General features: G+C 58.6%; 3 protein-coding genes across 8 annotated transcripts in view; 1 reads left to right on the forward strand and 2 right to left on the reverse strand.

Moving 5' to 3' along the window:
- Nucleotides 1-13,617, reverse strand: part of ZGPAT (zinc finger CCCH-type and G-patch domain containing) — a 15,339-nt gene extending 1,722 nt beyond the window's left edge. The window contains exons 1-5 of the mRNA XM_039236937.1: nt 13,540-13,617; nt 12,520-13,147; nt 1,403-1,536; nt 1,036-1,191; nt 50-190 (exon numbers count right to left, since the gene is read on the reverse strand). Coding sequence (XP_039092868.1) covers nt 50-190; nt 1,036-1,191; nt 1,403-1,536; nt 12,520-13,103 — 1,015 coding nt within the window. The 5' untranslated portion in view covers nt 13,104-13,147; nt 13,540-13,617. The remainder of the gene's footprint in view (nt 1-49; nt 191-1,035; nt 1,192-1,402; nt 1,537-12,519; nt 13,148-13,539) is intronic.
- A 105-nt stretch (nt 13,618-13,722) lies between these two features.
- Nucleotides 13,723-20,901, forward strand: ARFRP1 (ADP ribosylation factor related protein 1). 6 transcript variants are annotated; one of them, XM_039236946.1, is made up of 8 exons: nt 13,723-13,780; nt 14,269-14,367; nt 14,576-14,663; nt 14,877-14,959; nt 17,754-17,835; nt 18,051-18,121; nt 18,698-18,798; nt 18,871-20,901. In XM_039236946.1, the coding sequence occupies exons 2-8, from the start codon at nt 14,275-14,277 to the stop codon at nt 18,956-18,958; spliced, it is 606 nt and encodes a 201-aa protein (XP_039092877.1). In that variant the 5' UTR covers nt 13,723-13,780; nt 14,269-14,274; the 3' UTR covers nt 18,959-20,901. The 6 variants fall into 6 exon arrangements, with proteins under 6 accessions (XP_039092877.1, XP_039092881.1, XP_039092882.1 ...); XM_039236950.1 differs by having other exon boundaries at nt 14,576-14,654; XM_039236948.1 differs by having other exon boundaries at nt 13,761-13,780; nt 14,274-14,367.
- TNFRSF6B (TNF receptor superfamily member 6b) lies at nt 20,832-22,513 on the reverse strand. Its single transcript, XM_039236944.1, has 3 exons — nt 21,888-22,513; nt 21,597-21,800; nt 20,832-21,209 (listed from the first exon to the last, which is right to left on the reverse strand). Exons 1-3 carry the CDS (start codon nt 22,324-22,326, stop codon nt 20,926-20,928), a joined length of 927 nt encoding a protein of 308 aa, XP_039092875.1. The 5' UTR covers nt 22,327-22,513; the 3' UTR covers nt 20,832-20,925.
- Nucleotides 22,514-22,737: the final 224 nt, after the last annotated feature.

Below are 22,737 nucleotides of genomic sequence, written 5' to 3' on the forward strand. Positions count from 1 at the left end.
CCCCCCCCCCACCCCAGTGAAGCACACACTCACCCCTTCCCTGCCCCACGCCAGTGTAGCACACACTCACCCCTGCCAAACTCGTAGCCCATCTTGGCAAGGAGTCTGGAGCCGATGCCCCGTGTGTGCACCTCCCAGCCGGCAAAGGCGGAGCTGCAGGCCCCATGGTCCACAGCACTGGGCTCCACCACTGCAGGAAACAGGGCAGCGGCTGGGCCCCACTGGACAGGGAGCGCCTGGGCTGCAGCCAGCGTTCGCCCAAGAGCTCAGCTCTGGGCCGTGATCCCCCGCACCCTGGGCTCTCTGCTGCTTGCCCAGACCTGCTGCCGGCGCCTGAATCTAAAGCAGAAGGCACGGCAGACTCTGGCCCCGTCTGCTCCAGCCCTCCCCCTCCCCCAAGCCACACAGCGGGCCCCTTGGCACATGGGCCGTTCCCTGATGCAACTTCTCGAGCAGGGAGCTCCCCTCCTCCCCTCGTAAAAAGTCATCGCCCACTTCATGGCTCAGTCCTCCCTGCACCACCGTGGACACGGGCTTTCAGAACCCACCAACTCACAGAACTGATCCTGGAGGAACGCCCGCCCCCTGCATCCTGACTGAGCCTGCAGGGGGTGCTGGGCGGCCCCAGCCAGGTTCCCTTCTGAAACCCTCCTGCCCCCCGCTGCCTGGATGCGTGGATGCCCGGCCTGTGTGGGGGCTCTGGCGGCAGGACCCCCACGCCCCACCGGTCCCTCTTTGCACCCCATGTGCCTGGCAGCCCCGCCTCAGCGGCTGCAGCCCTGCTCTCCAGGGTGTGGACGTGCAGTCCGTCCCAGGGGCTCCTCGAAGACAAGACCCCGCACGCGGCACGCTCCCCGCACCTCCTACAGTGGCTGCCACGCCTCTGCGGGCGCGACCGCACACAGCCCACTGGGACAGCCCACCTCACCGTGACCACCCTCTCCAGTCCTCTGGGGAGATGCTCACAGGCCCCGCCAGCCAGATGCCGCCGGCGCCTCCCTTCCCAGCTTTGGGGACCCAGAGCAGCTGCTGTACCTCTGGCATAGCTGGAATCATCCGCATCACCGCTGTCCGAGTCCGAGGACCCTGTGGGATCGGTGCGCAGTGGGGGCAGGATGCTGTCCCCCTCCACCACGGCCTCCTTCAGCAGCAGCGAGTCAAACTTGACCGTATAGTAGCCGCTATCCACGTCTGGGGGCAGGGGACAAACACAGGCCAGATCAGCGGCCTCGACAGGTGGTAGGAACCACGGTGGGAACTGGAAGGAAGGCGGAGCCAGGGTCAAGGGCAGTCTTGCTCCTCTGGGCGCGGACCAGGGTCCTGACGCCTAACCAAAGGAGTGGCCCTCCAGGAATTCTCACAGGTGAAGCACGGACAGGGCCTCCAGGAAGGGCAGCCTCACCAGTTATCCGCGCTGGGTACCAAAGGCCATCCTGCTGCTTGGCCAGACATGCAGAGCCAGTCTGTAGGGAGCTCAGGTCCGGGTCCTGGAAGGGGCGCAGCTCATCGACAGAGACCACCTGCCCATGGGAGAACCTGCCAAGACAACCCCAGTGGGGCAGGGGCTTAGACAGGGCACAGCAGGGGGGGCAGGGGCTCAGACAGGGCACAGCAGGGCAAGTGAGCCCAGGGGAACCGTGCCCACCGGCCTGGGCCGCGCCCCGAAGGGAGGGAGAGCAGGGGACAGACAGACGCATGCGCGCGCATGCACACACACACACACACACACACATCTACTCACACGTATACGCGTAGGCCTGCACACACATACCCCTGACATAAGTACAGACACATGGGTACACGTACACACACGCGTGCACAAACTCTTGTTCTCGGCATGGATCTGGCTACCCTGAGGACAAGACGCTTCACCTATGCTCCAGACTTCTGGGCTACAGTGACAGTGTGGCGGGCAGACAGCCTGTGACCTCACCAGATAGGAGGCCACCAGCGCTAGCAGATAATCAAGGCAGGTGTGTTTGTGAGTGTGCGCTCACAGGACTGAGTCCTTCCCAAACCAAGTAGGAGAATCCAGTTGTAACAGTGATGTCTTGACCTTTTGATATCAGTGAACCAGTGAGATTAAAACCAAAACTGAGAGGGGGAGGGAAGGGGAGGGGAGGGGAGGGGAGGAGGAAGAGGAGGAGAGAGAGGAAGAAACGTGGGGACAAAAGACTACAAGCTTCAACTCTGCCAAATAAAGGCACGAAAGACTAACCACACATCCACTCTACCGTGCCGGCATTTCAAAGAGGAAGCTGTTTAACCCTACAAAGGCAGTCGGGGACTGGCACTGACTCGGTGACACACAGCCAACACTCGGCAAGGCAGTCCTTGCAGGCTGGGATCGGTGGTGACGGAGGGAACGGAAAGGAAGGGGTGGGCAAAGAAGGCCGCAGACACCTCCCCGGCAGGATGCCAGGCAGCTCCTTCTCACACTGGACTGTCCTCAGGCTCTCAGGAAACTGCCAATGACCGAGTGGCACCGGCAGTTACAAGACTGAGCCCCAAATGTACTGCAGTAGTGACTTCGGATGAAAACCCTTATTCAGCTGAGGAGAATACAACGTGTTGACGATGGAGGCCTAAACCCAAGACTAAGTCCAACTGAATACCCACTTCAACACACACACACACACACACACACACACACACACGGACACCACCAATTAAACTTTTCTGCAAGAATCTTCAGTGATAACAGAAGTCTGAAAATTCGGTACACTCCTTAACCTAGGTGGTTCTAGGAAATGATTCTAGAAAAATAATAATGAAAGTATGCAAAGATTTGGCCCAAAAGATGTAAACAAAATACAAAAGACTTGGAAATAACCTACTTTTTTTTTTTTTAAGTTTTAAAGAGAGAGACACGCCAGCCGGGAAGAGGGGCAGAGGGAGAGAATCCTAAGCAGGCTCTACTCTCAACATGGAGCGCAATGCGAAGCTGGATCCCACGACCCTGGGATCATGACCTGAGCAGAAATCAAGAGTTAGATGCTCGACCCATTGAGCCACCCAGGCACCCTGGAAATAACCTAAATTTCTAACCCTGGGGAGTAGTGATGGGCATATCCATACATGAATTTAAAACTAAGAGAACTGATGAATGGAATGATGAAGAGCACCCAGGAGGAGCACCCGGCACACAGCTCCCCAGGCGATGGGCAGCGGGCTACATACGTGGCCATCGAAGGAGGGAAGGCTGCTTTTATAAGGAGATTAGAGATGGGCTTCCCACAGAGAAAACCCAGATCAGTCACCTACCTCCCAACATTCATGGCAAAACACTCCAGAAGACATAAAACTTGAACCTAAAAGCAAGCATTTAGAACCTTAAGGAAGGTTCTGAGTCCTCGCTGTGGCCAAGTATAGAAAAACAAGGCTAAATCTAAGCAAAATTGTCAAAATTCACAGCTTCAGCTCTGGAAACGGACACAAATGACACATTCATAAGTCATCGTATTTGAGAAAACGTGCAGCTTAGGAGAGGAAAGGGATCTGGGACGGGCTGCGCCTTCACAGTGGGGACTGCTTCTCATTTGCCCCCCCCCCCCCGGGGGGGGCGTGGCAGCGGCAGAGACCCAGGGTCTGGGAACAGCAGCAGGGAGCGGGCGCGGGCGTTTCCCAGGGAGGCACTCACCAAGTACCTAAGGGAAGCCCTGAAAAGGAAAGAGCCACAGAAGGGCTCTGCCCCCAAGCACCCCTGGTTCTCTCGGGAACAATGCGTGTGCATCGGGGGCTCAGAGAGACCCCACCGCAGTGACAGCAGGAAGACCGGGGGCTGGCTGACCCGGGAAGGTGGCCCCCCGCCCACATACATTGACTGATGGGGGAAGCATCTTGGGTAAGAGCGTTTGAGAATAACTTCTGCCTAAATCACTGGCTGGCCACTAAGCTACGCAGACACAATGGTGACTCCCAAAAAGCCAGGCTAAAAAGAAATATGTTTAAAGATCTGAGTAGAGATATCAGAGCCTGCACGCTATGGGGGGGCAGGCTTTGTAAGGTAGGCCCAGAAACATACTATAAAACAAAATACCGAGGAAAACAATTCAGAGTCCAGAGTTGCTACAATATATTATCTGAAATGAACAGTTGCAATAAAAACTTACCACGCAAACAAACAATAAAGTGTGAAGCACAGTTAGGGGAAAAAAGCAGCTGATAGAACGTGAGTGGCCCCTAATGTTGAATGTTGCAAAGACCTCAAAGCAGATAGTGTATGTTCAAAGAAGTAACTGGAAATATACGACAGTGATTCAAGCAGTGATTCTTCAAACGTAACACAAATTGTAGACACTCCGGATTCCAGTCTGCACACCAGAAGCCGGGGAGCTGCCCCCCTGTTCTAACCAACGGCAGAAAGCTGAACGGGACAAAACGTCAGCGACTCTTCTTCGGCACACGAGGGAGGACGCTGCCCAGCTGGAGGCCAGGAGGCGGACGTGGGAACCGCCACACAGCAGAGCAGGCAGCCAGCGGCCACTGCAGCGGGAGCTGCCCCTAGGAAAGACCACCTTCGCTGTGGCCGGGAGTGGCCAAGTCTGCAGAGCCTGGGGATTTTATCTGGGTGAATACTGGAGAAAATCGCCTCGGGCCCCGGCTTGGGGCGGGGGGGGGGGGGGGGGGGGGGGGGGGGGGCGGGATTCTGAAGCAGCTCCGCGCACTGGCTCCTCCGAACTAGGTCTGTCCCCAGGGAGCCCGGTGAGCCAGAGCCTCGCTGACCAGCCCAGTGTGGCCATCCTGCCCCACCCGAGTAGGGGTGTGCGTGCACAACTGAGACACACACGTCAAGTTCACGATCCGGAGGCACTGGCGTCCGGCTGGAGGACGGCAGACTGCTTCCCTCCCTCACATCTCACCACCATGTTACTAACAGCCCATTACAGTTACAGTTCCTTAAAGCCAAAGGCAAAGAGAAAATCCTGAAAACAGCAAAAGAGAAGGCTCTCTTCACGTACACAGGTCCTCAGTAAGGCTAACTGCCAACTTCTCATCAGAAGCTACGGAGGCCAAGAGGCAGCGGGACAACAGAATTAAAGTCCTGAAAGGAAAAAAACCAACCAGCAACCAAGAACTCTCTCTCTGGCAAAACTATCCTTCAAAAGAGAAATGAAGACGTTCCGTATACACAAAAGCAGAGGGCGTCCGCTGCTAACAGGCCTGCCTACAAGGAGTGACCCAGGGGGTCCCTCAAACCAAAGCAAAAGGACCCTAGACTGTAACTCAAGCCGTATGAACGCTGACACAGGCCACCACGCAGGTAACTATAAAAGCCAGTGTTGCCGGGGAAGCAGTGACGGAGGGCTGGGGGGCGCGGGCACAAGGCCCACAGAACAGAGGAGCCGCTGGCTGACTCAGCAGCGCGACGTGCAACTCTTGATCTCAGGCTTGTAGTTCGAGCCCCAAGCTGGGTGTAGAGATTAGTTAAAATCTTTAAAAACAAGAAAAAGAAGAAAACAAATAATAAAATGACAAAGATGTCTTTCACTATCAGTAACCACTGTATTATTAATTTCTAAAATAATTTTGTAAATTTTTAATGTTTATTTATTATTGAAAGAGAGCGCACGCACGTGAGAGAGAGAGAAGAGAGAGAGAGAGAGAGAGAGAATCTCAGGCAGTTTCCAGGGGCTCCCAAAAGTCAGCACAGAGCCCAATGTGGGCCTGAACCCATGAACCTCAAGATCATGACCTGAGCCAAAGTCGGATGCTTAAATGACTGAGCCACCCAGGCGCCCTTAATTTTTTAAATAAATTTTAAAAAGTGTTTTTAATGCTTATTCATTTTTGAGACAGAGAGAGACAGAGCGTGAGTGGGGGAGGGACAGACAGAGAGGGAGACCCTGAATCTAAAGCAGGCTCCAGGCTCTGAGCTGCCAGCACAGAGCCTGATGTGGGGCTTGAACTCACTGACTGTGAGATCAAGACGAGCTGAAGTCGGACACTCAACCGACTGAGCCACCCAGGCGCCCCTTAAAATAACTAAAAAGAAATGTTTATTTTGAGAGAGTGCTCAAGCAAGGAGGGGCAGAGAAAGAGGGAAAGAGAGTCCCAAGCAGGCTCCACATCCAGCACAGAGCCCAACACGACCGCTCAACCAACAGGGCTACCCAGGCCACTTTAAATGTAAGTGACGTAAACTCTAATTAAAAGACAAAACTGGAAGATTGGGTAAAAAGAATTATCAAATTCTATGCCATCTATAAGAAACTTGTCTTGGGTCCAAAGACAATAATATGTTGAAAGTTACTAAAGTAGGTCTTTCATAAAAGTGGTATAACATGAGCTTTTGAAAAGTGGGGGAATATCTGTATAGAAAATCCACAATAGGGGCATCTGGGTGGCTCAGTTGGTTAAGCGTACGACTCTCGATTTCAGCTCAGGTCATGATGTCACAATATGTGACTTTGAGCCCCAAGGTGGGCTCTGCACTGATGGTGTGGAGACTGCTTGGGATTCTCCATCTCCCTCCTCTCTGCCCCTCCCTTCTTCCTTCCCTCCCCCTCCCTCTCTCAAAAAAATACATACAAATTAAAAAAAAAAAACTAAATGAAAAAAACCATCCTAAATAATCCATAGAAAACCCTATTAGGGCTAATAAGTGAATTCAGCAATACCACAGGATACAAGATCAACACACAAAAATCAGTTATATTTTAATATACTAGCAATGAGCAATCTAAAATTGAAAACTGAGCCTGTGTAGTCGGTTAAGCAGCTGACTGTTGATTTTGGTTCAGGTCCTGATCTCATGGTCATGAGAGTGAGCCCTACACCGGGCTCTGTGCTGGGCGTGGAGCCTGCTTAAGATTCTCATTCTCTCTGTCTCTCTCTCCCCTTTGCCCCTCCCCAACCTGCGTGTGTGTGCTCTCTCTCTCACACACACACACACACACACACACAAATATTAAAAGTGAAATTAACAGGGGTACCTGGTGGGCTCAATCAGAAGAGCATGTGACTCTTATCTCAGGGGTTATGAGTTTGAGCCCCACATTGGGTGTAGAGGTTACTTAAATAAGTAAAACTTAAAAAAAGAGAGATTTAAAATTGTTTTTAAAAAATGAAATTGTTTAATTTACGACAGCATCAAAACGAACAAATCACTTTGAAATACATTTGACCAAGAGCTGAAACTACAAAATACTGTTGAAATAAAAGAAAACTTAAATAAATAGAAAGACATCTCACGTTCATGATCAGAAGACTTACGACTGTGAGAATGGCAACAGGCCCCCAAACTGATCTGCAGGTTCCATACCACTCCTATCAAACTCTCAACTGTCTTTTATGAAGAAATAGACAAACTGATTTTAAAATTCATATGGGGGCACCTGGGTGGCTCAGTAGGTTAAGCGTCTGACTTTTGATCTCAGTTCAGGGATTTGATCTCAGGGTCAAGTTCAAGCCGTGCGTTGGGCTCTGTGCTGGTTGTGTAGCCTACTTAAAAATAAATACATAGAGCTAGGGTGGCTCAGTCAGTTGAGCGTCCGACTCTTGATTTTGGCTCAGGTCATGATCCCAGGATCTGGGGATGGGTCTGCACTGAGCATGGAGCCTTCTTAAGATTCTCTCTCTCTCCCCCTCTGCTCCTCCCCAGCTTGCACACGTGCACACGCATGCTCTCTCTCTCTCAAAAATAAAGTTAAAAACAAACAAATATTAAAATTCACATGTAATTGCAAAGGATCTTCGATACCCAAAAGAATCTTGAAAAGCAGAGCAGATGGAGGACTACCACTTCCTGATGTCAAAGCTTACTACGAAGCTATGGTAATCACAACGTAGCACTGTCCTAAGAACAGACATACAGACGACGAACTAGGAGAGACATACTAAGATTAGTATCCAAAACCTATAAATAACTTATCAAACTCAACACTCAAAAAACAAATAATCCAGTGAAGAAATGGGCAAAAGACATGAATAAACACCCTTCCAGAGAAGACATCCAGAAAAATGTTCAACGTCACTCATCATCAGGGAAATAAAAATTCAAAACCACAACGAGAGACCACCTCACACCTGTCAGAGTGGCCAACGTCAACTCAGGCAACAACAGGTGTGGGCGAAGTCGCGGAGAAAGAGGAACTTTCCCGCGCCGCTGGCAGGAATGCAAACCGCTACAGCCACTCTGGAAAACGGTGTGGAGGTCCCTCAAAAAATTAAAAATAGAACCACCCTATGACCCAGCGATTGCACCGCCAGTATTTATCCAAAGGACACAGGAGTGCTGACTCAAAGGGGCACATGCACCCCAGTGTTTATAGCAGCACTATCGACAACAGCCAAAGTATGCAAAGAGCCCAAGTGCCCACAGACTGACAAATGGTTTTTAAAAAATGTGGTATGTGTTTATATACCCAATGGAATATTACTTAACAATGAAAAAGAATGAAATCTTGCTATTTGCAACCATGTGGATGGAACCAGAACGTGTTATGCTAAGCAATAGAAGTCAGTCAGAGAAAGACAAGTATCATATGATTTCACTCATATGTGGAATTTAAGAAACACAACAGATGAACCTAAGGGGAAGGGAAGGAAAAACAAGGTAAAAATAGAGTGGGAGGTAAACCATAAGAGACTCTTGAATACAGAGAAGAAACTGAGGGCTGCTGGTGGGGAGGTGGCAGGGGTGATGGGCTGACGGGGGGATGGGCATTGAGGACACTTGCTGGGGCGCCTGGGGGGTTCAGTCGGTTGAGCGTCCGACTTCGGCTGAGGTCATGATCTCACGGTTCGTGAGTTCGAGCCCCGCGTCGGGCTCTGTGCTGACAGCTCAGAGCCTGCAGCCTGTTTCGGATTCTGTGTCTCCCTCTCTCTCTGACCCTGCCCTGCTCACGCTGTCTGTCTCTCTCAGAAATAAATAAAAACATTTTTAAAAAATTAAAAAAGAAAAAGAAGAAAGGAGGACACTTGTTGGGGGCGTCCGGGGGCTCAGTCAGTTAAACATCCAACTTCAGCTCAGGTCATGATCTCACGGTTCATGAGTTCAAGCCCCGCGTCAGGCTCTGTGCTGACAGCTCAGCCCTTGGAGCTGCTTCAGATTCTGTGTCTCTTTCTCTCTCTGTCCGTCTCCTGATTGTGCTCTGTCCCTTTCTCTGTCAAAATAAACAAACGTTAAAAAAAATGTTTTTTTAAAAAGGAGGGCACTTGTTGGGATGAGCACTGGTGTTGTATTTAAGTGATGAATCACTAAATTCTACTCCTGAAATCATCGTTACGCTCTATGGTACTAACTTGAATTTAAACAAATTATAAATTAAAAACAGAAAACAGGAAAATCCAGCATTTATCCTGCATTTCCAAAGGAACTGTACCACTGAGTCACCAAACCACAGATGAAGAAAAGCCTCTCTCTAAAGCTAATAAATGCGAATGGACTGATAACATGGCTACTTTGCAATCCCTACTGAATCCACGGACTAGGCACTTATCACCAATGGGATCAATCACCACTAATATCACCAAACCAAACAAGGCACCAAGTACCTCCTGACGAAAGAACAGCACCCTGAGTCTGGCCATAGAGGGTGAACCTGTGTGCGCACCTGTGTGCAGTCCGCTGCCTGGATGCAGCTGCCCACTTGCGGGGGGATGTGCTGGGCCCCACCAGGGGTGTTCTGCGGCAAAGGGCCCAATCCTTCAATAAGCTGAGGCCAGGAAGGAAGGGAGACGAGTGTGGACAGCCAGATTCAGACACAGCAGCTTGGTGAGTGAGGTTATACCAGGGCATTTATAAACAGTTACACGTGAGTGATGAGCCCAACTGAACACAGAGAAGTGATTACAATCACAGTCCAGAAGAGTGGGAACTTTCGGAGGAGGGAGTGGGCCACGTTTGGTTGGAGGTGCACAGAAGGGCTTCTGGGGTGGGGGCAGTTCTCACTGGGTGGTGGCTGCCGGAGGCGCCAGAAACCCCCAGGCTATGTGTTTACTTTCCGCATCTGATTTTATTTCACGGCAAGATAAAAGTTTCTATCTGCCATGAGCTTACAACGTGTTGGGTGCTATTTTGAATTCTTTGCATGTATTGACGCATTTCATTCTCTCAAGTACTGTGAAGCCAGTTCTCGTTTCTGTTTTATGGAGAAGGAGACTGAAATAGAAGAGATTAAGTTATAACAAATGTATGGAAAGATACTATATCTCACTAGTAATCTAAAAAATACAAGTTCCATCACGGTACCCTTTTCCCAGCTCTCAGTGGGCAGGAACCTGCAAGTCGGGCAGCGTCCCCACAGGCGGTCACACAGGACACGAGACTAAGGACTAGGGTACGCGGGACCAGAAACCACATGCACTCTGCACACCAGTTACGTGCTGGGCAAGTTCTCACCACGAACACGAGAGGACACCTGCCGAGATGTTCACAGCAAGCTGTTGGTATAAATAAAAACTGGAAGCCACCCAGAAGGGAACAGGATAAATAAAATGTAGCATTTCATAAGGAAAAACAGCAGTTATGATGGACGAAATAGCTCTGTAAATACCAATGTTGATGCTCCTCACAAATGTGCTTAGTGAAAAGAGCAAATTACAAAACGAACCATACGGTGCAGTATGCTTGTTTTAAAAATAGCACAAATATGGGGCACCTGGGTGGCTCAGTCGGTTGAGCGTCCAACTTCAGCTCAGGTCATGATCTCATGGTTTGAGGGTTCGAGCCCCGTGTTGGGCTCTGTGCTGACAGCTCAGAGCCGGAGCCTGCTTCTGATTCTGTCTCTCTCTCTCTCTCTCTCTCTCTCAGAAATAAACATTAAACACATGTTTATCAAACATAAAAAAAAAAACAAAACAGCACAAACACGTAGTCTTTGCTCATGTCTGTGAAGGACTAACACGCGCGAAAAACACAATGGAGCTGGGGCGCCTGGGTGGCTTAGTCGGTTAAGCGTCCGACTTTCGCTCAGGTCATGATCTCGCGGTTCGTGGGTTCAAGCCCCGCGTCGGGCTCTGTGCTGACTGCCAGATCAGAGCCTGGAGCCTGTTTCAGTCTGTGACTCCCTCTCTCTCTGACCTTCCCCTGTTCACGCTGTCTCTCTCTCTCTCTCTCTCTCCTAGAAATAAATATTAAAAACAAAAAAAACCACAATGGAGCTGTGACGATGACAGCCTGCCAGGACGGGGAGGGAGTAGTGACAGATGGGGAGTCAAAGGGCGTTTCAACATTACCTACTTTGTTGTACTTTTAAAAACGCAAAGCAAATGCAGGAAAATGGCCGACCGCTCCCAGGTGGTGGCGACCGCCGCTGCAGAATGCATTAGGCGTGAAGCTAACGCAGCAGCAGCATGGAGGGTACAGTAGCCAGGGGCCATCTCGGAGCTGGCCCGTCCCCGGCGCAGACTCCAGAGCCACCCCCGTCCCTGAGTCCGGCAGCCTCGGCCACTGCAAGGCCCAGCTCATGGGGTGGCTGCACCTAAGGGTGACCACATGTGGACATCTGGGGTGGTGCCTGGCCGAGGAAGCGGCGCAGGACCGCATCACCAGGGCGTGGAGGCGGCCCAGAGGGACTAACGGCAGAAAGGACAGAGGGCTTACAGCTCTGCTCCTTGACCGACTTGCGCACCAGCTTGTGGGCGGGTCCACTCTGCGAACACTCACCGAGCACACTCCGGTGGAGGCACGTAAGCTACAACGTGGTAAAACGTGCAGAGGAAGAAAGAAGGGAAAATGTGCCCAATGACGCTGGATCCAGCCGCTGGCCAAAGACCTAGGGCCAGTTTCCCGGGACTACTGACTAAAAAATAAAACCATCGGGGCGCCTGGGGGGCTCAGTCGGTTGAGCGTCCGACTTCAGCTCAGGTCATGATCTCACAGTTCGTGGGTTTGAGCCCCGCGTCGGGCTCTGTACTGACAGCTCAGAGCCTGGAGCCTGATTCAGATTCTGTATCTCCCTCTCTCCCTGACCCTCTCCTGCTTTCTCTCTCTCTCAGAAGTAAATAAAACATTTTTAAAAAATAAAAAAATAAAAATAAATAAAAAATAAAACTATCTACCAGAGATTTCAGTAGATGTTCTTTCCGAAGAGAAAGTAGAAAGTAAAAACGAGCAACAGCAAAGTTATTCATTTAAGGAAAAAAAAACATCGTTTTGACAACTATGGAAGTTTCAACGTAAACAAAATGTGACTTATGATTTTACGGGGGGTATGTCCGTAAGTACTTACAAATGAAAAAACCAGTAATTTCTAGAATTTGCTTTAGGATAGGCCAGAGAAACCAAAGTAGGACAAGAAGAGCTGAAGCGGCCCGGCCGCCCGGCCCTCGCAGCACCGACGACCTACACTGGGGGAGGCTCGAACACCCGAGAACAAAACCACTGGCGGGCAGGGGGCCGTTCTTTGCCGCGCGAGCCCCGCCACGCTTCACCTGTCCGTGGGAATTAGGGGACACGTGAAGGAGGACACGGCCCCCGAAGCTGACGTCCGCACTGTGCTGCCAGCGGACTCCCGTGCCCCTGAGCCTGCCCCCCGCCCCACATCCCACGGGCCCCAGAGGCGAAGGCTTTACCTGCAGCTCTCCTGGAAGCGGCACTTGCCCTCCAGGAAGAACGGGCAGGGCTTCAGGGACTTCTGCGTGGGGTACAGGTAGAGCACGCGCACGCCCGCCGAGCCGTCGCCCGCCTCCTCGGCGCCCACGATCATGGCGTTGTGGTACTCCAGGGTGCCCCAGGCGCTGTAGTAGGGGGCGTTCACCTTCCTCCCACTCCACGCCTCCGCGTCCGCGCCCTCGCCCTCCTCCTCCTCCCGTCCGCGCCCGCTGCGCTGCGGCCCAGCCTCCCCTTCGGGAGCCGCCTCCAGCTCTGCCCTGGGGGCTGCGGGCCCCTCCGCCCCCTCAGCTACGGCCTCCCGGAAAGCCAGATAGTCGGCGTCGGCCTGGGCCGGGTGCTCGCCGTCCAAGGTGGCCAGCAGCTTGCTCTTCCTGACGGACACCAGGCTGGCCTCGGTGAGCTCGATCAGCTCCTTCAGGTCCCCCTGCAGCTGGCGCAGGTCGGCCAGCTCCGAGGGATCCAGGCCGGCTCCCAGGGCCAGCTCCACCTGCTGCAGCTGGGCGTCATAGGTCCGCAGGGCGCTCTGCAGGCTCTCCTCGTCCATCCCGGACGCACGGCGGGCAGGGGCGCGTCCGCCGGGCCTCGGAGCTGCACGAACAGAAGCCGAGGAGTCCCGGGCCTGCCGCCCTCACCGCCAGGCTACCCCTGCGGGGCCGACGGCTGCACCCCGCGGCCCCCGCGGCAGCCTGCGGGGCCCAGGCGGTTCTCCCTCCCGTCTGGGGGACGCGAAAAAGGGCCGGTGAGGCGATCAGCGCCGAGCGGTAAAGCCGCTGGCTCCGCGGCCTCGGCTCCCGTCCCTCCGCGCCCGACGCCCCCCGCCCCTCGGCCCCGCCCCCCGGGTTCCCCGGCCCGCCTCCGCTCGACCCGTCACCTCGGGCCCCGGCCCCGTCGCCCCAGATCGCGCCCCCTCGCCCGGGCCGGGTCTCTCCGCCTCCGCGCGGGCTTCCCGACCGCCGCCATAGAGACCCCGCGGGCCTCACCGGCTAGAGCGGCCAGCGCTCCGCTTCCGCCCTCGCAGCCCCCAGGCACTTCCTCCAGGGCGCCGCCGCCGCCGCCGGAAGTGCCCGGCGCGAAGACCGCCGGGACGAGGCGCGCGGGGGCCGCCGGGACGGCTGCGCCCTCCCCACGCCGCCGGCTTCAGTCCCGTCGGGCGCCGCGCGAGGTCAGCGCGGGGTCAGCGCGGGTCGGCGGGGTCAGGCGCGCGGCCCGGACGGGCGCGAGGTAGGCCGCGGGTCGGGTTGCCGCCCGCCGGGGCCGGAGCGCGCGGCGGGCGGCCCGCGAGCCCGAGACCTGGTGTCGGGGCCGCGTGTCGGAGGTCGGGGGCGTGGGGCCCGGACGGGCCGCCCCCAGCGGTTGGTCCACGCCACCTGCCGGCCGCGCGGCCTCTCGTGGGCGGCCGCCGCTTCTGGAGGGCGGATCCGCAACCTGCTGGCCGCCCGGCAGCGCGCCGCCTCCGAGGTCGCCCAGGCCGGGGGCGGGGGGTGGGGGGAGGCGTCCTGGGGCTCGGGGGAGCCTGACGTCGCCGCCGGGACGCGGACCGGAACCGGACCTGTCTCCTGGGGGCCGAGTGCCGGGGGGGGGGGCGGCGGGAGTGCGGAGCACAAGGAGTGGCGGCGGGGAGGGCGGGCGAGTGCGGCGGGCGTGCACGGAACGGGGGGTCGGGCCCGGCCGCCGCTCGTCCCGGGTGACGGGTCTCTCCGGGTGCGCAGGGCAGGATGTACACGCTGCTGTCGGGCCTGTACAAGTACATGTTCCAGAAGGACGAGTACTGCATCCTGATCCTGGGCCTGGACAATGCCGGCAAGACGGTGTGTGCCTGTCACGCTCCTCCGCGGGCTTGTCCTGCTGTGCCTTTAGGCTGCGCGGTTCCTGCCCAGAGTCCCCACCAGCTGCCTTAACAGCAAAACGTTGCTCTGTCTGCTTTGCTCTCCAAGAAAAAGGCCAAGGAGGGATATGTGGGGAGTAGGCTGGGAAGGAGTCCCGGCCTCACCTGCGTCTGTCTGTGCCTCCCGGCAGACGTTCCTGGAGCAGTCAAAAACCCGCTTTCACAAGAACTACAAGGGGATGAGTCTGTCCAAAATCACCACCACCGTGGGTCTGAACAGTAAGGGGGTCCCTCAGGCCTGTGGGTGCGTGGGGCAGAGCCCTGCGGGTACTGCGCCGTCTGCAGGCCAGCAGGCGGGTGGGCAGGGCCGCGTGGGGCCTTCATCCCTGGGCAGATGGCGGGGGAGCAGCGCAAGGGCCGTCGCTCCCTGCAGCCGGCGGTGGCGGACAGGGACCTGGGACGTGCAGCCTCACCTGTCTTGTTCTCCCCCAGTTGGCACTGTGGACGTGGGAAAGGCTCGCCTCATGTTTTGGGACTTAGGGGGCCAGGAAGAGCTGCAGTCTCTGTGGGACAAGGTAAGATAGATGCCACGTAGGGTGCCTAGCCAGGCACGTCCCTCAGGCAGTCTCTCCCGGTGACCCCTCTCGGCCGCTTCCTTTCCTCGTAAGGCCTCAGGCTCCCATTTTTCTTTGGTGTCAGCAGTTTTGTCGCCCACTTTGTTCCCCAGGCTTCCCCCGTGGTCCCGTCCCGGTTCCTGGGTCCGTCCCCCGAGAGCATGGATGCGCTTGGTTCCTTTTGACTTGGAGTTTTGCTGGTATCGCAGGACAGGACAAAAGCTGGCCAGGGAACAGGGGTGGGGAAGGTCAGCGAACGCGACATTCCCAGTTCGCCACTGGGGCCGAGTCTTCTCTGCTCTTCAGTTGTAGCTTAGGATCCGGCCTCTGTGGTGGCCTCTTCCCCACCGGGGGAGGGTGTTCTCGGAGGCCGAGAACAGCTGAGGCCTTGATGAGGTCTTTCTTGATGAGGTCTTTCTTGATGAGGGTGTTTCTGGAACCCCGGCGCTGTGCTCCTCCTCCCACACGCCCCAGCACTGGGTCCGTCTTCAGGTCGGCCTGTGCCAGGCGCTGGAGTCCAGCGCGGAGCAGGACAGACCGAGCCTCCCCTTAGGCGGCCCCCTCCTGGTGGATTGGCACGGCGGACTTGGTGCAGCCCAACACTAGGAGCACAGGTGGGCTTGTCTTCACACTCATTCGTCACCTGTGTATTCAGAACTAGCGTCCAGATCCCGGTTTCTTGTTTGACCGCAGCAGCTGGTACCCAGACACCTTTTCCTGGTTTCCCTCTAAAGTGTGTTCTCCGCTCCGACTTCCATCCGAGAGGCCAGCTTCCATCTAGTGGCCAGAAGGTCACCAACAGGTTCTCTGGCTATTTAAGGTCACTGATGCAGAGTGAAGCCAGGGCCTGCTCTTCTGAACCAAGACCCACATTCCTGACACTCTGTCTCAGGCCAGGGTCTCAGGAGCAGATTGGGGCATAGGGTGTGTGTTGAGGACCAGCACCTGGGATGGGAGCTGGGCCGACGCGGGATGGGCAAGGGCAAGGGTCAGCTCAGGTGGCCGGGCCAGCAGGGAGCCCTGCGGGAGAATTCCTTCCTTGCAGCGGCTCCACACCAGGCCAAGCCAACTGGGACTCGTACCGCCTTGTGGGTCACCACAGTGGGCTCCTTCAGGCAGCTGTGACTTGGTAAGGGGTTCTTGGTGGGTTAAAGTAGGTCCCAAAGGAGCCAACTGGCCCATCCATCGGGCGCACTGCCTGCCGCGGGGCTCCTGGGCCGACCGCAGCCCGCCGCGCCCCTTGTAGGGTCCTGGGCCCCGAGCTGGGCGGGGCTCTGCCGGGCGCCTCCTCACACGAGGCTGGGAGAGGGAGAGGAGGCTCTGCGCTTGCCCGTGACCCCTGCCCCAGGTACCACTCCTGCCGATGGTGTGGTTTGTCACGAGAGTCTACGCCCCTGGTCGCGGAGCCCCACCGGGTTCCTCATGAGCTTCCCGGTCCCCACTGTGGAGTGGGGCCCCTGCCTCCTACTGACGGGGTCCCTTATCCCCACCACCGTTGGGTCTTTGCTGGCCCCTGAACACGAGTTGTCCAACGTGCCCAGGAGGCAGCCAGGGTTTGTAACTCAGCAGGTCTCTGGCTGGGCCCTAGGGAATGGGGAGCCTTGGTGGTAACCATAACCCCAACCCTTTGGGGCCCAGAGCTCCGTGGTGCAGCCACGGGTGATGCTGCCATCAGGGTGCCCCCAGCCCTACTCCTGCTCAGCCCCCAGTGTCCGGCTCCCATCGCTCCTGGCACTGCGGGGCCGTCACCTTACACCCCTCTGCCAGGCCGGGTCGTACACCCCAAGGGCAGTGAGGGGAATCCCTGGGCTTGCTGTGAACCCCATGCGGTGCCCCTTCCTGCCACGGAGACCCCTCCCACAGGGCCTGCCAGCTCCCAGTTCTCAGCAGCGAGACGGCGCCTGTAGCCCTCGCGCCACCCAGCACGTCAGCTGTGGGGGTCCCTGCGTGTGTGTGACTCGCGGGCTGCGGGACTCAGGTGGCTGCATGTAGCTGGCGCGGATCATGCCCTCGTCACACTCGAGAACTCCCCGGAGCTGTCTGGCGCATCCACAGGGTCGTCGGCTCGCTGACCACGAGCTCTTGGTGTCTGGTGTCTTGTGTGTAACGTGCGGATATTCCAGGCCTCCGGGCTCTAGTGACAAAGGGGCAGAGACGCTGCAGTCTGCTTGCCGCATGTGGACACTTCCAGTCTTATTTTTCATTTAGGGTACAAGGGGGCCTCACCCGATCTGCGGTTGTGTCACCCGTGCCCCACACGCCCAGGGTCCACCCCCACGTGCCCTGTTCTGTGTGTCTGTCTTTGCGATGCTCTTTGCCACATAACCCTTCCCCACGCCCTGGGCTGGTGCCGCTGCTGTGTGCACGCCGACGGCTACCTGCCTCCTGCCCCAGTACAGCCACAGGGCTCAGTGCTGCCGGCCTGGTCCTTAGCCCTGGCTCTCCCTCCCCTTGGTGGCTTTTCTCTGGCTCGTGAATAGTATGGCTGTCAGGCTTGCCATCCACACTGGCACGTGATCTGGCTAGCACCCTCCCTCCACTCCCAGGGCTGCCGAAGTGGGGTTTGCGGGCACGGTACCTGGGAAGTGGACAGGGTGTCCCCCAAGGTCAGCAAGAAGAAGTCTAGGGCCATCTCACTCTACTCTACCTTCCCCCCGCCCCCCCCATGGCAGCTCAGAAGGGTCTTCCAGTTGGCAGCTGGCCCTGGGGTGGCCAAGTGCCTGTGGCCCAGCACCCCCTTTCTCCCCCTCCCCAGTACTACGCGGAGTGCCACGGTGTCATCTATGTCATCGATTCCACAGATGAGGAGAGGCTGTCCGAGTCCAAGCGAGCGTTCGGTGGGTACAGCCTGGCCAGGGCTGGGGAAATGGTCAGGTCCAGTGTGCCCATCCCAGGTGCCTGGAGCTGGCCTCGGTGGGAGATGGGGTGCACACCAGGTCAGGCAGGGCCGCAGCCAGGAGAGAGCGCACACCTGTGGAGTGGAGGGGCGGGTGGGCCCAGGCAGCCACAGGCAGATGAAGGGTGCTCACTGCCCCCTTATTGCCCACCCCAGAGAAGATGGTCACGAGTGAGGCGCTGGACGGAGTCCCCATCCTGGTGCTGGCCAACAAGCAGGACGTCGAGGTGAGCCTTTTCCCATGGCATGCCCGCAGGGCAGTTTCCAGCAGAAGCACGTCCCACTGACAGCAGGGACAGGGTGCCTGTCCTGGACACCCCAGGCCATGTGTGCCCTGGGTGCACATGGGCCTCCTGAGGCGCAGGGTGCCTTCACGGCACAGGTGGGCAGGCAGGCCTGATCCCTCTGCCACTGGCGTGGCTGGACACAAGACGCGAAGGTGTCCCAGTGTGGGAGTTGGCTCCTATCTTGACCTGCCTGCTGCCCTTGGGATCACCCCAGCTGCCCAGTGGCTGCTCGGTGGCCATCTGCACGGAGAGGGCTCGGCAGAGCAGTGCCCTGGTTCTGCAGCACAGGCGCCCTAGGGCCAGGGTGCCTTGGAGATGGCTTCCATCTTCTGCCCTCGCTTTCCTGTGGGCCTTCCGGGAGATGCTGCTGCTGCTCCTCTTGAGCCTGCCCACCGCAGGCCCCCCGTCCCGGGCAGACAAGCCCTGAGCCCGGCCCCTCGCCACCAAGGCCCGGTCCCGCCCCAGGGGCAGGGCGCCGCCCACGGGGCTGCCGCTCACAACTTTGCCGTCCCCCAGACTTGCCTCTCCATCCCCGACATCAAGACTGCGTTCAGCGATTGCACCTCCAAGATCGGCAGGCGCGACTGCCTGACCCAGGCCTGCTCGGCCCTCACTGGGTGAGTGGGGCTCTCCCCGCCGTGGGCTGGGGGGCCACAGCTGGCCTCACCTCACGCCAGCTGTCTCCACAGCAAAGGGGTTCGCGAGGGCATCGAGTGGATGGTGAAGTGCGTCGTGCGGAATGTGCACCGGCCGCCGCGGCAGAGGGACATCACGTAGGCATGGCTGGTGCCCGCTGATGCCCACAGCTCACCCCTGAGTGCCCGAGGAGCGCTCCTGCCGGCTCCGAGCCGCCAGGCCTGGGGGTCGGGTTTGCTTTGCTCTTGGTTTTTTCAGTTGCTTTGTTTTTTCTTTAAGACAAATGTTTCCCTGTGTCCGTAAAAGTGTAGGCATGCAGGGGCTTCTGCTGAGGGGAGTCGGGGCAGCCGGGCCAGGCTGGGTGCCACACAGATGCCATCACGGGACCCCCACAGGACCCTGCCCAGCCTGCTGGTGTTGGCAGGCCACCTGGCCCTCTGGAGCTGCCGCGCCAGCAGTCCGGCCTGCCTGGCCCAGGGGGCTGAAGGGCACCTGTCTGGAAATGAGGTTCTCCAGAGCTGCTCTGTGCCGCTCACCCATGGAGGAGGCTGGTGGGGTCAAGTGTGTCCTCAGTCTCTGTCTGTGGGCCTGGAGATGGGGTGGGGGCTGGTGTCATCTTGCAGGAGACCTGGCCCACTTTGCTGAAGGCCAGCAGGGCCCTGGGTTCTGATGCCTCAGACCAGGGGATGGACATCTGCCTGGGAGGCCCCGTGTCCTCTTCCACTGGCCTAACGTCCAGTCAGGGAGGGAGTGGGTGTTCCCTCTGTGTCTGCTGCTGGTCCAGAACAGCCAGCTGCCAGTGGGGGGCAGGGGGTGCACCAGTGAGGGTGTTAGGAACGTGGGCTGGGTTCCTGTGGAGCCCAGGCCTGTGGTGGGATGGGCCTTATTTCTACGTTGGGGGTGAGGGGTGGGGTCCCTGTCAGGTCTGGGGACAGGCTGCCTAGAAACCCGTTTCCGGGTCTGTGCCTGGAAACGCCCTCCAGCCGAGGCTGGTCCATGGGACCCTCACCACGTGGCCCCTGTGGGAGCTGGCAAGACCCACCGGGCGTGGGCCTGGCCTTGGGCAGGAGGCTGACTGGCTAGTGCTGGCTCGAGTGTGCCAGAACAGTGGTGGTCTGAGTCACTGCTGTTTATTGTCCCTCCAGAAACCCAGGACTGGGCGGGGGGCTCCCAGGCTGGACTCGGGGCCTGTCTGGCACCACCTTCCTGCTTCTGTGGAAGTGGTTGAGCCAGAGCCAGAACCCTGGTCCCACCAGACTGCCCTCCCTCTGTGGCGGGGGCCTGGGCGGGCTGAGTCAGGGCTGGGAGTGGGGATGCAGGTGAGGTGACTCATGGGGAGTCATGGGCTGTGGGGTTCCCCCGCTGCCCCCACACCGGGACCCATCATGGGGATCAGGCGCCAGGCTCCCGGGCTCACCAGGAGGGCTGGGAGTCCCCCGGGTTGCTCTGGAGCAGCCCAGCCCTCATCTGAGCCTTCCTGAGGGGAAAAGCCTGGTTTCCCAGAAAGCACGCAGGATGCACCCGGCCTAGGGGAGGGCCTTGGCTTGTCCCCTCCTGGGAAGTCCCCTGTTTGCAGTAACTGGGTGGAGCTCAAACGGAGAGGCAAGGTGAGAGGCCAGGTTGGTGCTGGCCAGTCCATGCTGGGCCCTGTTCCACAGTGAGAGCTCCCAGACTGGGCAGGGCCCTCCTCGGCACAGGCCCCACACAGCTGTCCTAGCCACAGAACGTGTCTTAGGGGGCCTGGGGCGAGCCTCAGGGATCTCCACTGCGCCCACGCCAGTAGGGATGCACCTGTCACCCGCTGGTCCCTCCCATCTAGGGTCTATCCCACTTGGGGTGCCCAGCAGCCAGAGGAAGCATGGGGAGCTGGAGAGCCCATGGCAGGTGTTTCCCACCAGATGTGCCCGCCATGCACTTGGTAGACACGGCGCAAAGTTCGATACAATCCATTATATAGAAACAGCTTTATAAAAAAAAAAAATAAACTTTGTTACTGCAACGGGACCCCAGTTGGTTGAGCTTACTTTTTAGTGAGCCATTTTGTGGGGGGGCAGGAATGCCCATGTGAGGCCACAGTTTGGGAACAGAATAAATAGTGGGTGGGGCGGTCAATGTGCCCAGAAGCGCATGCGGACGCTGCGCTCCAGCCCCAGCAGCCGGGCCTCGTGCAGCGCCCGAAGCAGCCGCGCCGCCAGAGCCCCAGCCTGCGCCTCCCGGAGCTCCAGGAGCTGCCGCCTCAGCTGCGGCTGCAGGCCGCCGCGGCCCTCCCTGGGCGGCACCGGGCCTTGCGCCTCTGGGCCCATGAGCGCCTGCCACAGCCGCAGGAGCCTCTTGAAGGACCAGTCCTGGAATGCCACGAAGTCGATGACCGCACGCTCACATTCCTCAGCCTCTGTGGGGGGGCGGGGGGGGGGGTGTCAGGACCCAGTGGTAGAGGCCTCTGTGCGGGGGGCACCTGAGCACCCGCCCGGGGGGAAGTCCCTGCCCACTAACAGGCCCGGTGCAGAGGTGGAAGAGGAGGGTGGGGGCCGCAGGGGTGGGAGGAGAGATGCAGTTTAAACTCCCTGAGAACCAGCTTCCCAAGGTGGGGGGTGGAGGGTAGTGTGGCCTCCTGGCGCACCGGTGCCAGCCCCCCAGCCCACCACCCCCGGTCAGTGTCTGGAGGACCTTCCCAAAGGCTGGGTAAAGGCTGCAAGCCTCGGGGCTGGACGCTCGCCTGGGGACAACAGGGGACGGGCCGACCTCGTCCTCTGACTCACCCGCCCCTTCCCCTGCTCACCTGGCGCCCCTGGCTCCGGGGTGCCCGGCGGGAAGCCGGCGCAGCTAGTGCACAGGGCGTCGTGGGAGGCGGAGCCAGGCACGTTGAGGACGAGGCCCAGGGCCGTGCAGTTGCGGTGCGGCTGGCACTGCTCCGAGCTCGAGCTGCTGGCCGAGAAGGTGCCTGGAGGACACGGCTGGCACTGCGTGTTCTGGCTGGCGGTGCCTGGGGACGAGACGGGGAGGAAGGGGTCAGGGAGGCCTGGGGGCCCGTCCTCACTGGTGGCCGCCGCCCGCCGGCCCTGCCGCGCACCGGGAACAGTCACCCCCGCGCCGGGCGGGCAAGGCGCGTGCTCCAGGCAGAAGCCCGCGTGAGCGAAGAAGCCGGGGCGGCAGCGGCAGGCGCGGTTGTGGGTGGCGTCGCAGGGCCGCGCCTCCTCCTCGCGTTCCCCGCAGATGACGTTGCAGTAGCGGCAGCGCTCCAGGTAGTTCCAGAACTGAGTGTAGTGGCGTGGGGGACACGCGCCGCACGTCGTGGGGGCGTCCCGGCGGCACGGCCGCTGCACGAAGGTGCCCGGGGGGCACTGGCCGCACACCAGCCACTCCCGGGTCTCCGCGTCCCGCCACGGGTAGGTGAGCGCACCCCCCGCCGCCGCCGCCGCCGCCGCGTGTGCCGCCAGAGCCAGCAGGAGGGTGGGCAGCGCCCACGGCCGGGTCAGGGGCGGCGGCCCCCGCCTCTCCAGCGCCCACATGATAGTCACCGGAGCGGCGGCTCGGCCTCCGGGGCGCCCAGGAGCGGAGACACTGGGACGACTCGCCCTACCCTACCTGTCGCCTCTCCACACGCTCCCCGGCGGCGGCCAGCGCCAGCCTATAAGGAAGGGCCGGCCTCGCCACGCCCTCGGGGAGGGCTCACGACCTCCACCGCGCGCGCTGCGACCAGGCTTTCGGCGGCGTCACGGCCCCTCCCTCCCCAAGAGCCCCCTCTCCCCGCCCTCCCCCCACCCCCCGCCGGGCACCAGCCTGCTCGGGGCGTTAGTCCAGGGGCCGTCCTGCAAGTCCAGGGCCCCCCCCCCCCCCCCAGAACCGGGGGCAGCTCCTGACCCAGGACCAGGGCTGGCAGCCGGGGTGCAAGTTGGAGACGCCTGGCTCCTCTCTTCCCT

The sequence above is a fragment of the Hyaena hyaena genome, unplaced genomic scaffold (genome assembly GCF_003009895.1).
Source record: "Hyaena hyaena isolate Hyena2069 unplaced genomic scaffold, ASM300989v1 scaffold_118, whole genome shotgun sequence".
NCBI classification, from domain to species: Eukaryota; Metazoa; Chordata; class Mammalia; order Carnivora; family Hyaenidae; genus Hyaena; species Hyaena hyaena.

Coding starts and splice junctions, on each gene's coding strand:
- TNFRSF6B (XM_039236944.1), bottom strand. CDS start 22,326: ATGTGGGCGCTGGAGAGGCGGGGGCCGCCGCCCCTGACCCGGCCGTGG. Junction 21,801..21,887: donor CGCGGGGGTGACTGTTCCCG/GTGCGCGGCAGG, acceptor TCTCGTCCCCAG/GCACCGCCAGCCAGAACACG. Junction 21,210..21,596: donor CCCGGAGCCAGGGGCGCCAG/GTGAGCAGGGGA, acceptor GCCCCCCCACAG/AGGCTGAGGAATGTGAGCGT.
- ARFRP1 (XM_039236946.1), top strand. CDS start 14,275: ATGTACACGCTGCTGTCGGGCCTGTACAAGTACATGTTCCAGAAGGAC. Junction 14,960..17,753: donor TGCAGTCTCTGTGGGACAAG/GTAAGATAGATG, acceptor CCCCCTCCCCAG/TACTACGCGGAGTGCCACGG. Junction 18,799..18,870: donor GCCTGCTCGGCCCTCACTGG/GTGAGTGGGGCT, acceptor CTGTCTCCACAG/CAAAGGGGTTCGCGAGGGCA.